The following is an 18,033-nucleotide window of genomic DNA, read 5'->3' as shown; positions in this document are numbered from 1 at the left end:
AGATGATTGGGATAAGGGACTTTTGTTTGTACTTTGTGATCAGAGATGCACCTAATGAAGCCACCAACTTCAGTCCATTTGAAATTCAGTCCATTTTTGGGAATGAAGTGAGAGAACATCTGAAATTGATTACAGAGAAATTAGTAAGCCAGAATTCAGAGACCACATTTTGGACTGTGTCAAACATTCAGGAAAAATTAAAATAGATCTGGGGAGTTGACTAGACAACATTTAAAAGTATCACAGCATACAATGAAACAGGAAGCAGACAAGAAATCAAAAATTCACAATTTTGCTATCGGTAATAAGATTTTGGTGTTATTTCCAATGGAGATGAACCTCTAAAAAGCAAGGTTTAGTGGAAATTGAGAAAGGAAATGGAGTGAGGTGAACTACTTGATAGGGACTCCAGATAGAAAGAAATCGCTGTCATGTGAATATGCTCAAAAGGCATTTTGACAGGAAGGAAAGCAAGAGAAGAATGTGTCCTTGATTACAGCACAGAGACAAACAAAATTCAGAGGATTCTGAAATGGACATTCCTCAAATTAAATTGGACAATGAGGAAGTTGTCAAAAACTGGGATAAATTGAGTTACCTTCCAAAGAAAAATCAAAATGACCTGAAAGAGTTATTACTATTACATGGGGACAGGTGTGGAAATAACCTGGGAAATACTAACCTAATTATGCATGATGTAGATATAGAGATGCTGTTCCAATTAAGCAACATCCATGTAGGCATATCCCTCAAAAGTTGGCACAGGTTCAAAAAGGAGATTGAACGCATGCTCCAAGATGACATAACCAAAGGGTGTTACAGTGACTGGTGCTCGCCCATAGTAATGGTGCCAAACCTAAAAAGGTACCCAATGGTAGTGCGGTCTATTACAAAGATACAGTTATAAAGACTGATGCACATCCAATTCCGCATTGAAGACGTGGAACAAGCAACTTATATTTCTAAGTTGGACTTGCTCAGAGGATACTGGCAGGTATAAGAAATGGGGAAGTGTGTTGTTTTGCAGAAATAGAAAAGCAAGAGAGTGTATGTGCAGAAAAGGGGTACAAGAAAAATACCACCTAGGCAAGCATTAGGGAAATGTATCTTTATCTTTAATGTATAATTGTGCATAATTAAGTACTAACTTTAGTGCAGAATTATTAAAGCAAATAATTATTTTAAATAATAGTCTCAGCAAAATAGCTGAGACAGCTGAAATGCATAAACCAAGCATGAAAAAGATACATGTTAAAACGTTTGTTCAAGAATGGAATGTACTTATGAACAATGGAAGATGTTACAAGCAAAGTAAAAGAACATCAAGATACAAGTTTAACCTTATGTCAGCACCTAGAGGGAAAGGTTGCCAACTTGGAGAAAAGGGGGCAATAAGGGCAGAGCGCAGCTGGGTAGTGGTAGAAGACAATAAGAAAGATTGGGTAATGTAAGAGTCGGGAGAGGTGACCTCAAGCAGCTCAAAAGTATAACTGTGTACTAGTTTGAATGTTCATTGCTCAATTGCTTCTGCTTTTGATGCCCTTTCTTGCAAGGTTGTAGAATAAATTGTCTTATTTCCAGTTTTGGTGGGCTCGTCTAAATTTTATTGATTTTGTTTCTAACACCGGTACCTTTGTCAGAAAGGGTGAAGGCAATTTTGGCTTTTATAATGCTGAATGGACTATATCAGTTTAAAGTCATGCCATTTAGTATGAAAAATGCACCAGCCAGATTTCAGAGATTGGAAGTGTGATGTTGGAAAAGCACAACCAGTCAGGTAGCATCAGAGGAGCAATAGAGTCGATGTTTTGACCTAGACAGTAAAAAGTCTTCCCATCAGTACTATTTTTATATTCAAAATCATTTTCATACCATATTGACTTTTGACTCTGATGTCAGACTCTTTCTTGTCATCTTCTGTTTAGAGTCCCCCAGTAACGGTTTTAGTTTTGTCTGTTTGATCGCCACCTCGCCTGCAAAAGTAGCTGTTTTAACAGAATGTATTTTTTTAAAAAAAGAAGCAAAAATCAAAAGTAGTATGATACTCAACTTCAGAAACACCAGGTCTCACGGGAATTTTTCATAATTATGCAGTTTCGCCAGAGTTAGGAGCAGCCACAAAATTAGAATATTAGAAGTGTTAAATTGCAGTGCCCAGAAGATTCTTTTATTCAGTCTGTTCCAATGAACAAGAAATCATCCACGGAAGAAAAACAATAGAACAACCAATGATGGAGCGCAATTTGCTAAATGTACAACTGAAAATTGTTGACAGCATAAACAATTCACTGATCTAGACTGTAAAATGCACCTATAGAAACTAAAAACAAAGATTTAAAATCATGGGGTCAGTGGTCCCACATTTTGTACAATGGAGCAGATAAACCTTGTACCCTCTCATTAAAGCCAAAAAAAGAGAGGAAGGAAAGCACCAACTTTCAATTTACGTCCCAATTGCAATAGTTTAACAACAAGTGAATCAGCAAATTAAAACCCATATTAGGCCATTCTGCTAATCAAGTTTGTCATTCAATCGTGACTGATACATGTTTCTCAATTCTACTCTTCTCCCTTCTCCTCTTAACCCTTAATCCCTTTGCTAATCAAAAAGCTAAATTAAATGACTTAAGGAAAACAATCCCAAGATAGTGAAACCACTCGATAGGTAAAGCAAAACTTAATATTGTTCTAAAATATTCAAATATTTTCTTCAAATCTTGATAATGTCAGCTGTCCCTTTGACAGTATACAAGAAAAGTCTGAGGAAGCAGGGTCTGACTTATTCAAGAAAAACTAAAATGAACATTTGAATAGATATTGAAACCCAAAAGTACTAAAAGGGTTGCTTCATATTTTCAAGTACATATCAAATGAATAGATGAGTGCTCACCTTCAGTTCCATTTATTTTCTTGCAAATGGATTCTGTAAATACTTAACTTTAAAATATTGATTTCAATAATTGCAAAAAGAATGAGTGCCAAGCAGTCAATAGACAAAAGATAATACATCTGCAATAGGATGCAACATTTGTTATGTATCCCAACAGGAAACCTTGCCCAAAAAAAGCTACAAGCAAACTGTAAAGCCAATTAGAATTACTCTGGAAAGTAAGATTACTTTTTGCTCAAATGCAAGTTAAGTTAGCCACTCTACAAACTTGAGCTGCACAGCAGCAATGAGTGGTGTTCACCATAAATAAGGTACTGGTATCAAGCTAAAAAGACAGTCCTTCTAACCATCACACAAAGGAGTAAGAATGCAACAATTGTAGTGCCAACATGTATGAGGCTGTACGTCCCACAGATTGTATGAAACATGTCCCTTCAGCTGTTCACAACAAGTTTGCTAAGCCTAGTGATTTTACACTCCACGACCGGCTTGAACAACTTGACTGTCAACATTGGATGTGATTTTTCAATATAGTAACATCTGCTACATAGAGTGCATACCTACAACCATGTTAAGATGGTTAGTTGGATTTGCAGAATGGCACATGTCCTCAAAGCAACATCTGTAAGTATATAGGGCTCTATTCTAGCAGACAGAAAAATAAACTATTAAACCTTTACCAGCTGTCTTTGATCTCTTTGGGGGTGGACATAGTCTTCTCTTCTGTTCCACTGCACTGTTTGGGCGTTTTATGCCAGTCACAAAATTTTGGGAGTCCAAAACTAAAGGTTTGCTTGCTTTTCTGATGGCATGTGGAGGGTCAGCCATACCTGTGTAAGATAAATTTTAAAATAGTAAACCCCAAAAAAATGCAAGAATAAAAAGAGTAAAAACTGGAAGGGGAGAAAGAAGATTCAGAAATTGTGACGTTCCTACTCCCCACCTAAGTTGAATGGAATAAATAGCCACTTGAATGATGGGGATCTGAAGAAACAATTTTGAAAAAAATTGAAATTAAAATTGGTTATAGCTCTTAAATTAATTCTGGTTAAGCTGGTACAATACTATTTATCTCGCCTATTGAGGAGGATGCACAGACTTATTAGAAGCACATGCAATATTGGCATCAATCTTATAGTTTAAAAATGACCAACTCAACCAAGTTTTGCTATTATCTTGGATGCTAGCTGAAGTACTACAACAAAATTGACAGATCAAAAAATATCCTAGATAGGATTTAAGTGTCATGTTAAAAAGCAACCAGACAGTATCACTCAAAAAGGCAAAATGGCATATAGCAAAAATAATCTACAAAACTTGAAGAAAAATGTCTAAATTGCAGCATAACACATTAAGATGTAATAATTATTAGACACTTATGGATCAATTCCAATCTGTTTTTATTACTAGTAAGTGTTGAATAATAGTCTAATAACACATAGCAATTTGAACAAGGTTAGAATAGCAGGTGGTTATGTAGGTTAACAACTCTGGACAGAGCTGTAAATTTAGCTTTGCAGAACAACTGATTTTGTTCAGTCCCAAAATATTGCTTTTACTAGGTAGTAACAACATTGATCATCTTTTTCACTTCCCATAGAATACTTTTGGATTTTTTGTTGGCATGTGCTCTTTATCCTTTTTTAAAACGCATATATCAAAAATGCAGACAGATGGCTGTTGGTTACTCCTTTGAAAAGGTTTATTTTCTAAAAGAAGAGCAAGGTTAGGGAGTTCTTCCTGAACAGTGACCAAATCCAACATTTGACAAAAGCAGATGATTGCAGATTCCTATGGTGTTAACAGAAAGGGGTTTATACTGTGAGAACAGGTAGAGTAACCATACAAAGGCAGTAACTTAGTTTTCAGTTCGTTAAAAAACAAAATTGAACAAATTTCAGAGGATATCAGAGTTGTGTTTAAAAAAGGTTTAGTCTCTCTCCCAGCAATAGTTCCGGGCAGTTTAAGAATCTAGGTACCTCAGCAATACAGTTTAGTTCATGAATCTGCATGAACCTGTAGTAGGAAGCAATAAGCAAACAGTATCAAGTACTATAGTAGTTCAGCATGTTTTCGCAGTATCCTTCCCCAATTTAATTGATGCGCATTAATACATATTACAATAGTTACAACATCCCATAATTACCTATATTAAAAAGTTCTGCTGATTTTTGTGTTTCCGACACAGTTAATTTTGATGATACCACTGAAGTTGTTCCCTTCACGCCAGGTATCTTTGAGATAGCTTTAGTTAAAGGTGGCGTAGATTTGATTTTGGGAGACATCTGAAAGAAAACAGGCTTGATAAACCAAATATTTCCCCATTGAAAGAATTATTCCAAATCCAGAAACTAATATTAATACCTTGATTCGATTATGTTCAGACATACAAATAGCAATCCCAAAGCTCTTGTCTCAGTGGTTCTGTCCCTACTTGTGGTCTAAAATGTCAGGGTTTACGTTGCACCTGTCCTGGAAGAGGTTCATAACATATCCAAACAATTTGATTGAAGATAAATAGAAATAGCAAGTTTCAAGAGACCTGTTGTCATGCCATAATTGTCCCAAAAGATTAAAACTCACATTATGAACAAGCAGAACATCAACCTTATTTCCAACCACCACAAATACCGAACTCTGGAAACCTTAAAGAAACAATGCATCAGGCAAATGTAGAAAAATAATAATCTGCGGGGGAGAAAATAAACAATCACGGATGTGGGGGTTGAAGAGAAGAAAATATTATTCCGAGCTCCGATGTCTGACCAGTGTTTACTGTGGAGAAGGACATGAAAGATACAGAACATGGGGAAATAAATAGCAACATCTTAAGAAATAGCCATATTAGAAGTGGTGGTGCTGGAAGTCTTAAAACACATTAAAGGTGCATCAATCTCCAGAACCTGATTGTGTGTGCCCTAGAACTCTGTGGGAAGTTAAGATATATATTGACAAGCCCCTTGCTGTGATATTTGTATCATCAATAACCACTCGCAAGGTGTCAGAAGACTGGAGGTTGGCTAACGTGTTATCACTATTTAACAAAAGATCCAGGGAACTACAGACCAGTAGGCCTAACATCAGTGGTGAGCAAGTTGGAAGGAACCTATTCCACCATTAGCCATGCGACTGACGCAGCTACCACCCCCACGCTGATTGATGATGTCACTTCCGCCCCCATCATGGCCACTCCTACAACCACTTCCACCCCTCAATTCCTCATGCATCACACCTGACATCACTTCTGCCCTTCACATCATCACTAATGCCACACGCTCAGTGACTCCCGCCACCCCTACTGCCGTGGTCACGACCACTTCCGCCCCCGCCACTCACCTGCATTCTGCTGACATGCCCCCCACAGACCCCACTGTTACTATCCCCACCCCCCAGAACCCCAAGGGGAACACTACCCCTGCTCATGACTCCACCCCCATTCCCCCCACCATCACACCCACTCCAATTACAGGTTCCGCCCTCACTCCCAGTTCTACACCCACACCAGATCCCAGCTCCCAGCCCTGCCGAGTTTTGACCATCTCCCCGGACCTCCCCCTCACTGAGGGCAAACGATCAGTCCTCAGCAAAGGACTCACCTTCATCCTCCTCCGTCCACACATCAATGAATTTAATACATGCCGTGATGTCGAACAATTCTTCCGTCGCCTCCGCCTCCGAGCTTACTTTCATAATCAGGACTTCCGCCCACCTTCTGAGGACCCCTTCGCCCACCTCCAATTCACTGCATCCACCTGGACAAAACGCGCTGGACTATTACCTGCCCTCGACTTCTTCATTTCCAACTGTCGCCGGGACATTAACCGCCTCAACCTGTCTACCTCCCTCCCCCACTCCAACCTCTCACCCTCACAACCCTATACTCCCTCTGCTCCAATCCCAACCTCACAATCAAGCCAGTAGATAAAGGGAGCACAGTGGTAGTCTGGCACACTGACCTCTGCACTGCTGAAGCCAAATGCCAACTCGAGGACACCTCTTCCTACTGCCCCCTCGACCATGACCCCACCCCCCCATCACCAAACCATTATCTCCCAGACCATACAGAACCTCATCACCTCAGGAGATCTCCCACCCACAGCTTCCAACCTCAGTCCAGGAACCCCGCACTGCCCGGTTCTACCTCCTTCCCAAAATCCACAAGCCTGACCACCCTGGCCGACCCATTGTCTCAGTATGATCCTGCCCCACTGAACTCATCTCTACCTACCTCGACACTGTCCTATCCCCCCTAGTCCAGGAACTCCCACACACGTTCGAGACACCACCCACGCCCTCCACCTCCAAGACTTCCGTTTCCCTGGCCCCCAACGCCTCATCTTCACCATGGATATCCACTCCCTCTACACCTCCATCCACCATGACCAGGGCCTCCAAGCCCTCAGTTTTTTCCTCTCCAGACGTCCCCAACAGTACCCTTCCACTGACACACTCATTCGTTTGGCCGAACTGGTCCTCACCCTTAACAATTTCTCCTTTGAATCCTCCCACTTCCTCCAGACCAAAGGGGTAGCCGTGGGCACACTTATTGGCCCCAGCTATGCCTGTCTCTTTGTTGGCTACGTAGAGCAGTTGATCTTCCGTAATTACACCGGCACCACTCCCCACCTCTTCCTCCGCTACATTGATGACTGCATTGGCGCCACCTCGTGCTCCCACGAGGAGGTTGAGCAATTAATCAACTTCAACACATTCCACCCTGACCTTAAATTTACCTGGACCATCTCTGACACCTCCCTCCCCCTCCTGGACCTCTCCATCTCCATTAATGACGACCGACTTGACACTGACATTTTTTTACAAACTCACCGACTCCCACAGCTACCTGGATTACACCTCTTCCCACCCTACCTCTTGCAAAAATGCCATCCCGTATTCCCAATTCCTCCGCCGGATCTGCTCCCAGGATGACCAGTTCCACCACAGAACACACCAGATGGCCTCCTTCTTTAGAGACCGCAATTTCCCTTCCCACGTGGTTAAAGATACCCTCCAACGCATCTCGTCTACATCCCGCACCTCCGCCCTCAGACCCCACCCCTCCAACCGTAACAAGTACAGAATGCCCCTGGTGCTCACCTTCCACCCTACAAACCTTCGCGTAAACCAATTCATCCGCCGACATTTCCACCACCTCCAAACAGACCCCACTACCAGGGATATATTTCCCTCCCCACCCCTTTCCGCCTTCCGCAAAGACCGTTCCCTCCGCGACTACCTGGTCAGGTCCACGCCCACAAACAACCTACCTTCCAATCCTGGCACTTTCCCCTGCCACTGCAGGAACTGTAAAACCTGCGCCCACACCTCCTCCCTCACCTCTATCCAAGGCCCTAAAGGAGCCTTCCATATCCAAAGTTTTACTTGCACATCCACTAATATCATTTATTGTAGCCTTTGCTCCCGATGCGGTATCCTCTATATTGGGGAGACTGGGCGCCTCCTAGCAGAGTGCTTTAGGGAACATCTCCAGGACACCCGCACCAATCAACCACACCGCCCCGTGGCCCAACATTTCAACTCCCCCTCCCACTCTGCCAAGGACATGGAGGTCCTGGGCCTCCTTCACCGCTGCTCCCTCACCACCAGACGCCTGGAGGAAGAACGCCTCATCTTCCGCCTCGGAACACTTCAACCTCAAGGCATCAATGTGGACTTCAACAGTTTCCTTATTTCCCCTTCCCCCACCTCACCCTAGTTCTAAACTTCCAGCTCAGTAACTGTCCCCATGACTTGTCCTACCTGCCTATCTTCTTTTACACCTATCCACTCCACCCTCTCCTCCCTGACCCATCACCTTCATCTCCTCCCCCACTGTACTCTTTGCTACTTTCTCCCCACCCCCACCCTCCTCTAGCTTATCTCTCCTCGCTTCAGGCTCACTGCCTTTATTCCTGATGAAGGGCTTTTGCCCGAAACATTGATTTCGAAGCTCCTTGGATGCTGCCTGAACTGCTGTGCTCTTCCAGCACCACTAATCCAGAAGTTGGAAGGAATCCTGAGTGACAGGATGTACATGTATTTGGAAAGGCAAGGACTGATTAGGGATAGTCAGCATGGCTTTGTGTGTGAGAAATTGTGTCTCAAATTTGATTTGAGTTTTCTGAAGTAGTAAAGAGGATTGATGAGGGCAGTGGGTGGACGTGATATATATGGACTCCAATAAGGTGTTTGACAAAGTAACTGCTTAGCAAGGTTAGATCACACAGAATAGAGGGAGAATTCACTACTTGGATACAGAACTGCATCAAAAGGTAGAACACAGAGGGTGGTGGTGGATTGTTGCTTTTCAGACATGACACCTGTGACCAACTGTGTGCCCCAAGAATCAGTGCAGAGTCCACTGCTTTTCATCATTTATACAAGCCATTTGGATGGGAATATAGTACACATGGTTAGTAAAGTTTGCAGGTGATACCAAAATTAGAGGTAAGTGGACAGTGAAGGTTACCTCAGAGTATAATGGGATCTTGATTAGATTGGCCAATGGGACAAGGAAAGGCAAATGGAATTTAGTTTAGATAAATGTGAGGTGCTACAATTTGTTAGGGTAAATCAGGTAGAACTTATCTACTTAATGGTAGGTCCTGGTGAGTGTTGCCAAAAGACTGTAGTGTAGGTTCATAGTTCCTTGAAAATGGAGTCACAGGTAGATAAGGTAGCAAAGGTGGTGTTTGGTAGGCTTGCCTTTATTGGGCAAAGCATACAGTATATGGGTTGGGAGGTAATGTTGCAGCTATACAGGACATTAATTAAGCCATTACTGGAATACTGCATACAATTCTGATCTTCCTGCTATTGAAGGAGGTTGAGAAACTTGAAAGGGTTCAGAAAAAAATTGAAGGGTACTGCTAGGTTTATAGGGTTTGAGCAATAGGGAGAGACTGAATACATTGGGGCTAATTTCCCCATGGGCATCAGAGCCTTGGTTTTGGGGTGGGGGGGTGGGGATGATTTTACCGAGGTTTATATGGTCATCATGGCATAGATAGGGCCTTTTCTCCAGGTTGGTGGGGGGGGGGGGTTCCCAAACTGGAGGCCATAGGTTTAGTGCAAGGAGGTAAAGATTTAAAAGGGATCTAAGGGACAACCTTTTCCACAGAGGGTGGTGCATGAATGGAATGAGCTGTTAGAGGAAGTGGTGGAAGCTGGTACAACTGCAACATTTTAAAAAGGCATCTGGATGGTTATATTAAGGATATGGACCAAATGTTGGCAAATGGGACGAGATTTATCTAGGATATCTGGTCGGCATAGACAAGTTGGACTGAGGGGTCTGTTTCCCTCCTGTATCGCTTGATGATAGAGTTGTGCATCAGTCAAAACCTTGTACTACTTGTACATAACGTTAGCCACTACAAAAAGAAATGCATTGCTTTAGTGAAATATAAAATGGTATAGAAGGAGGGTGTGAAACCACAACTTACTTTGGCATTGACTCTAATGTGGTATGATGGAATCTTATTTCCTAACATTTGTCCAGTTGCTACTGCACGGCCCAGCCTTCCTGAAAGCTGACGAGGCTTTGGAAGACACAACTTGGAAAAACCAGGTGGTTGAATCGAAGGTTTTCCTCTTTCGACAGAAGAGCCTATTTTACATGTTTGAGCTGAAGATGGTACAGTATCCTTCTGAACTCCAGATTTGCATAGTTCAGACACTGATGCTTTAGTAATATTTTTCTTTTTGGCTGCTGGGAGATAAGAAATGAGTTTTAAGGAATTCTCACTTCCCATTTTGGTTTGCTGCAATCGCTGGCTAGGTGCATTTGATGTTTTTCTACCACTGGATTTAGCTTCGGTGACTTCAGTGCCAGAGCTTTTGGCAACATCTATGGTCTTGTCTTGCTCATTTGGGCACTTGCCCAATCCATCACTTACATCAGCCTGAAGGGTGGAGGATGAGGCCAGGAAAGAACGGTCAAGTTGTAGATATTCTGGAAAAGTAGGCTTCCCAGCAAGGCATGGAGTAGAAATGCAGTTTGGAGCCCATTCTGAACTCACTAGATCATGAAAGGAATCTGCATGTTCACAAATACTTTGTTCCTTTTTCTGGAAGGAGTCTATGAAAGGGAGACTTGTTTCTACCGCACAAGCTACTTTATGTAATTCTACAGAAATGCAGACATCACCTGGCTTTACTTCATTTGATAGTTTCTCCATACCTGTAGAATAACTGCCCTTCCCGAAGTTCAACGACAAACTGGAGTGATTATTTTTGCCACTCATCTTTACTTGCTCCAACTCTGATCCAGAAGTCAGAGCTTCAGCTTTTCTCACAAGCTTAAGTTTCTTTGGAGTCAGTCTGACTTCATTTGAATCTGAAGATAGAGACAGTTTGCAATCGGCCAAGTTGGTTGTTTTGTTTGGATTATTTGCCAAACTATCTTTAAGGTTTGGTGCAATAAATGTTGCATCCTTGCAATCACTGACAGTTATTATCCTATTTAATTCATCTTGGTTGGTTGTAGTTAGAGACTGCTCCAAATTAGACAAAATATCATTTGTAAGACAGCCTTCATGCTTTGAAGCAATAAATGTTGCATTTTTATGGTCATTCAAAATCATGGTAGCATTTAATTGAATCTCTTTGCTCATGGATACAGGCAGCTTGCAACGGAGATCATTTCCTAAATCTTTATATTTTGAGGTATCACAAGTTGTATTTTTTAAGTCATCCACATTCATAGTAACATTTAATTGCAATAAATCTTGAGGAGACATGGACTGCTTAAAATTAGATAAGGCAGAAGTCTGAAGGCTTTTTCGAAAACTGTTTTCGTCTTTTGATAAAACAAATGTTACATTTTTATCTTGCACTGTTACTGTATTATCCAACTGGATTAAATCTGTTGACAAAGAGAGAGACGGCGCGCAACCTAACAAATCAGGTGGCTCAAGTTCATTTTCAAAACTTCTGTGCTTTGGTAAAATTTGTTTTTCATCACTTAATAAGCTTCTTTCACTCAATACCAAATCTACCTTCGAAAGGGACAAATTGGAATTAGACTGGGTCTTGGCTGGCACAAAACATGAAGAGGCATCATTCTTTGTGTCTGAAAATGTGATTGATGCATCATTCATCACTTTAGGTACATTTAACTGGATATACTCTACATTGGATAGAGGTGACTCATTCAGGACATCGCTAGAATAAACATCATGTTTTAGAGCAGTATCTTCCTCATCATTTAAGTTACCTTGTGTTATAGTTTTATTGAATTGTATCAAATTTTCTGGAGGGGACCAAGGCAGAGCTCCAGTCTCAATATAGTCATTACTCATTCTAGTACCAACAGTTAAGTCTCCAGTTTTGATTTCTGCTAGCTTTAGCTGACTACTCACATCCTCCAAGATATTTTCTTGTAATTTGGAGTGGCAGAGAAGTGCCAATTTTGCTGGAGGGGTGTTAGAACAGCAGCAGGAGTATACAGAACTATCCAATGGTACTGGTTCCTCACTTATCATGGAAACACCAGTCACTGGAATTGGATTTGCAGTATCAAGTGTAAGGAGAGGATAGGTTTCCCTTTTTTCGTTTAATTCAGCAGCTATATGTAGACATTCTTCTGCAATGAAACTGGTGAATAAAGGTGGCAAGTTACTGGGTTCTATAAGAGGAAGAGGGCAAACACTTGATTCTATTTGTTCCTGTTCAGGTCTACCTTTAGAAATACCAACGTTAGGCAAATTTTGATGTAGGATTATCATATCCAAGTCTTCTTTTTGAGGAATGTGCCTCATACGTGTGGCTTCATAACTTGGTAGACAATACGTTGCATTCAAAGAATTTTCACTGGAGTGCGCATCTGTTTTGAATTCAGCATCCACTTTTTCATCCAACGTTTGAGTAGAATTTAGAGTGAAGGAGCCTGTGCTAAAACGCCCCTTTTTGACAGTGGAGACACTTAGTGCTCTTGGCACTTGTTTCTCAAAAGCTTTCAAGTTGTTAGCATTAATAGTCTGTTTCACCAATTTAGGCAGTAGCTTCTTTGAACATCCTGCTGCTGGACTTTTTCTGGTCAGGAGTGAACGTCTGTGCTGTGATGCAGCTTCATTATTCGTGCTAGTAGTTGGGAAAGCAACTGTATTACTTGAGGTACCAGTGGAAACACGACTCTTGGGTACATCTAAATAAGATTTCCTTGACTTAAGCCTGCACAATGATGTTTATCGGCATGGTTTTTCAGGGGTGGTGGGGGGGTGCGGGGGAAGAAACAAAGGAAAAAAAATAAGGGAACGAACATTAGGTGATCAGCAACATTGTTTTAAAACTGTACATTGAGACAAGGCAAGCAACGAAACAAGATTGTAGTGATAAAAATGTGTACATTTGATAGCAAAATCTGAAGATCAGCTAACTAATTATTTAATGCAAAAAAGACAAAAATAAAGTTTATTTTTGGAATTACTTCTATTAGCTACAAGACAGAAAACAAAAGTCTTCCGTCATTCTAATTTGACCTCTCTGAAAATCAAGAATTATAAAAGACAAACAAATTTTGACAAAGGTACTTAGGAAAACTGGAAGCATACAGGACATATGTTGGGGCTCTAGACATTCATTCTTCACCCTAGTGGATTAAGGAGAGTTAAAAAGATACAGAGCTAGAAATAGAAGATACAGAGATCAATTTCAAGCAAAGGCAAAATTTCAGCAAGGACAAGATTGGTGGAAAAGATACTGTTAAAAGGAAAAATGTTGGAGAGAGAATAATGTATTGGCAAAAGTAGCAATAAGTTTACCTCAAGACATCATCAAGGAGTTGGAATCATTCATACTATAAAGTGACAAGGACAAAAGAAAAACAGGAGGAAACAAGGTTTTAAAGTCAGAGCAATCAGGGTGAAAGTATAAAGTAACAACCAGGGGCCAAAAAAAATCAAAGTGATGTATGTGCAGATAGAAATTAGCAGGAACAAATTCCAGCCACATCAGATACTCTAGACTGAGTATTTCACTAGTGCATTAAAGTTGAGACAATCCAAAATTTGATGTCCAAGCTAGGGACTGAGTTTGGAAGAGTGATAGCATATGCAAGCTCCGCATGAACACAGGTATAGGACTTAGGAGCGGAAGTATGCTATTTAGCCTTCAAGTTCACATTTTTGTATCCACTGCTCTTACACACATCTGAACTTTATATTGCCCCCTCCCATCACCACATTACCCATGGATGTTTCTTTTTAATTCTCCAAATGAACAATTTATATGCAAAGGCTGGTAAGGACAATGCAACCAAAGGTGAAAGAGTGATTAGGGGCAACGGCTAAACCAAAATAGAACGATTCAAACATTGTGCCAAAGATGCATAGCACAGAAACACATCCCTTAAACAACTTATTCATGCCAAATCAGACATTCTCTATTAATGTAGTGCCATTTGCCAGCACTTTCACCATATCTGTCTAAACTCTCCTTGTTCTTATACCCATCCAGATGCCTTTTAAATATTTAAAACCGTACAACACACACACACGCACACACGCGCGCGCGCCTTCCACCACCAATACTCTAGGGAAAATAGCCCCAGCCTATTCAGCCTGCCCGCAACACTCAAATCCTCCAAACCTGGCAACATCCTTAAATCTTTTCTGAACCCTTCCAAGTTTCACAAAATCTTTCCAATAGGTGGGAGACCAGATTTGGACACATTATTCCAAAAGTAGCCTAACCAACGTCCTGTACAGCTACAACATAAACCCCAACTCCTATATTCAATGCACTGACCAATACAGGCAAGCATTCGAAACACCTTCTTCACTATCTTGTCTATGGGCAACTCCATTTTCAAGGAACTATGAACTTGCACTCCAAGGTCTCTTTGTTCAGCAACACTCCCCAAATCCTGACCATTAAGTGTATAACCTCTGCCCTGATTTGCCCTACCAAAATGATGCACCTTACATTTGTTAGATTAGATTCCCTACAGTGTAGAAACAGGCCCTTCAGCCCAACTAGTCCACACCAACGCTCTGAAAAGTAACCCACCCAGACCCATTCCCCATATTTACCACTGACTAATGCACCTAACTCTGTCTAAATTTATCTCCATCTGCCACTTCTCAGCCATTGGCCAATCTGATCAAGATATGATTGTATCGGAGGTAACCTTCTTTGTTGTTCACTACACCACCAATTTTGGTGTTATCTGCAAGCTTAGTAATCATACCTCATACATAAATTTGATGTAATGGCAAAAAGCAGTGGACCCAGCACCAGTCCAAAAAGCAACCCTCCACCACCATCTTCTGTCTCTTACCTTCAAGCCAATTTTGTATCCAAATGGCTCAGCCCCCCCAGTACTCCACTTGATCTAAGTGTGCTAACCAGTTTACCTTGTGGAACGTTGAATACCTTACTGAAGTCTATATAGATAACCACCAGGGCTCTGCCTTCAAATCTTCTTTGTCACTTCAAAAAAAAACCTCAAATCAACCTCAGTCACTAGTTCGCATGCACAAAACCATGTTGACTATCCCTAATTAGTCTTTGCTTTTTCAAGGCATGTAAATAGTTCCCGCAGGTTTCCCTCAACAACTTGCTGACAGCCAATGTCAGGCTCGCTGGTCTATTGCTCCCTAGCTTTCCTTACCAATTTTCCTAAATAGTGGCATCCCACTAACCAACTGCCAGTCTTCCAGCAGCTCACCCATTGGCTATTGGTGATACAAATTGGGAAATAAGGAAGGGCAGGTGACCGAGGTATCAGTGAGGGAGCACTTTGGGGCCAGTGGCCATAATTCTAGCAGTTTTTAAAATAGTGATGACAAAGAATAGACCAGATCTAAATGTTTAGATTTGAGTGGTGCTGGAAAAGCACAGCAGCACAGGCAGCATCCGAGGAGGAAAATTGACATTTCGGGCAAAGGCCCTTCATCAGGAATGAAACAGATCTAAAAGTTGAAGTTGTAAACTGGTCAAAATTACCTTTCTCAGTATTAGACAAGAACTTTCAAAAGCTGATTGCAGGCAGATTGTCACAGGGATCTGCGAATAGCACTCAAACAAGAGTGTTTCACTAACAACTCATTTATCTTCATTAGTCTTCAAAAGGAGAGATCTTAAACTGTTCTTAAGCTATTTCCCATTCTGAATCTCTCCAACATTGGCAGAAGTCTTTCTGGTGTTTTCCCTATAAAAGTCTCTGTAAGAGAGCATTTTTCAAAGGAGTATAATGAAGCTCCAAGCAGTACAGCCCATGCTTTTTTAAAATTAAAAAAAAGTTTGCCTTAAATTCAAAAAAGCAAGGAGTTAAATAAGCTTCTGATCTGCCTCCACATGCTTATACCATTTTTCAAATAAGGAGACCACAACTGTACACAGTACTCTAAATGTGATCTCATCAAGGCTCCATATTATGATTTAAAGATAATCAAGTGCCATATAGAGGACTGGACATCCTTCAGCATTGCTCAGATTATAAATCAGAAACGATGTGAACTTCACCCAAGGTTTACAACCGTTGCACCATTTACATTTTCAAGGTAGATTCACCAGTTATCATTAATTAACACAATGCTGGAGAATCTCAGCAGTTCTGGCAATACCCAAGAGGAGAGAAACAGAGCTCAATGTTGAGACCACAATGACACCTCTTTAGAATGTTCTAAAGAAGAATCATACAAATTCAACTGTTCTGATTTCCAGCATCCACAACATGTGATTTTATAATGACTAATTACCATTGTTGCAAACCCCAAGTGCTTAAATTTTCAAAATCTAACTTAGATTTTGTTCACACAGGACACTAAATACAAGCTGAATGACTACTTTGCAGAAACCTCCAACCCAAGCCAGGAACAGATTTCTTCAGAGTGCTCCAGTTTCCTACTACAATTGAAAGATGTGCAGATTAGGTAAATTTGCTTTGCTAAATTGCCCATAATGTTCAGGGATGTGCAGGTTCGGTGCATTAGTCAGGGTAAATGTAGAGTACAGTAACAGTGTAGGGGAAATGGGTCTGGATTGACTACTCATTGGACGGTCAGTGTGAACTTGTCAGGCCTAATGGCCTGTTTCCACACTGTAGGGATTCTCCCTTTTGTTTAGGACAGCAAATTATTGCAGATTCTTGAATCTGTACTGAAAACAAAAAAAAAACTGGAAATCACGACATCCAAGACAGCATCCATGGATGGACAGCAAACTAATGTTAGTAGTATAGATGACTTAGCTGACATGAAGTGTGGAGAAGGCAGCATTTGTGCAATAATGTTGAGGGCTGGCTGGGGGGGAAAGAGAAAAGAGGTGTGGGTGTGGAAAGAAGAGATGGCAGAGTGCTGTGGGACAGAGACTGCTAATATTGCAGATTAAGTGATCAGAATGTGAGAATGGAAGGACAATGGCATTTAACTGCTAAACTGGAAAGAACAGATAGTCCGGATTGGGGGGGGGGGGGGGGGTCACGCAGGAAAGAGGGGAGATAGTGACAGAGAATGCAACAAGTAAACTAAAAGAAACTGAAGGAATAGGAGTGGGTCGACAATTTTAAGGTGTTGAACTCCATGTTGGGTCTTGATGGTTGTAAAGTGCCTAGTCTGAAGACTGCTCTTCAGGTTTGCACTGAGATTCTTGACCGCCTGCTTGCTGGCCATTCCCATCCTCAGGGTGCTGAAGCATTTCAGTTAATGCGCAATACAGAATGACACCTTGCATTAAGGACTTCGAGAGGGAATTGGACTGTTATTTGAAATGATGGAAAGGTGTAGGATTAGGACAGAAGTAGGGGAATGGCGCCAAGAGGTGCTGATTTAAGAGAGCTCATGCGGACAGTTTGGGCTGAAAAAAATCCTTCAGTACTTTAACGATTCAAAGACTGGGAAGGCGATGTGTAAACCACTGGTTTGCAGTAAAACGTAGACCCTGCTGGTATGGGGGCGAAACTCATTCAACCTTATTTGTTTCTTCCTCACCCTGGGAGCGGGTTTTGGAACACTCACCTTCCCAACATGACTCTGCTAGGTGATTTCAGGCCCGGCGAACAGGTGAGGCCTGCACCACGGGCTGACCGTCACTCCGAACTCAAAAGCAGCAAAAACGGGCGAGACGGGTGGACACCGCGGCCATTTAAATCTGAGCCCCGCCCATTCAATGCAGATCTCGCGAGAGCCGCCCCAACGGTC

At 41.6% G+C, this 18,033-nt stretch overlaps 1 protein-coding gene across 12 annotated transcripts in view; it reads right to left on the bottom strand.

Moving 5' to 3' along the window:
- LOC140496033 (uncharacterized) overlaps nt 1-17,982 on the bottom strand; it is a 28,664-nt gene extending 10,682 nt beyond the window's left edge. Inside the window, exons 1-5 of one of the 12 annotated variants that reach the window (XM_072595487.1) lie at nt 17,851-17,982; nt 10,336-13,063; nt 5,037-5,175; nt 3,565-3,720; nt 1,873-1,985 (exon numbers count right to left, since the gene is read on the bottom strand). In XM_072595487.1, the coding sequence (XP_072451588.1) occupies nt 1,873-1,985; nt 3,565-3,720; nt 5,037-5,175; nt 10,336-13,063; nt 17,851-17,861 (3,147 nt within the window). In that variant the 5' untranslated portion in view covers nt 17,862-17,982. Of the gene's footprint in view, nt 1-1,872; nt 1,986-2,005; nt 2,938-3,564; nt 3,721-5,036; nt 5,176-5,254; nt 5,363-10,335; nt 13,064-17,850 lie in introns of those variants that run through there. The other 11 variants (XM_072595489.1, XM_072595488.1, XM_072595490.1 and 8 more) reach the window with 11 other exon arrangements.
- Nucleotides 17,983-18,033: the final 51 nt, after the last annotated feature.

Source organism: Chiloscyllium punctatum, chromosome 25, assembly GCF_047496795.1.
Source record: "Chiloscyllium punctatum isolate Juve2018m chromosome 25, sChiPun1.3, whole genome shotgun sequence".
Classification (NCBI taxonomy): Eukaryota; Metazoa; Chordata; class Chondrichthyes; order Orectolobiformes; family Hemiscylliidae; genus Chiloscyllium; species Chiloscyllium punctatum.
The sequence above is the reverse complement of the archived record's forward strand: the minus strand, read 5'-3'. Positions and strand labels throughout refer to the sequence as shown.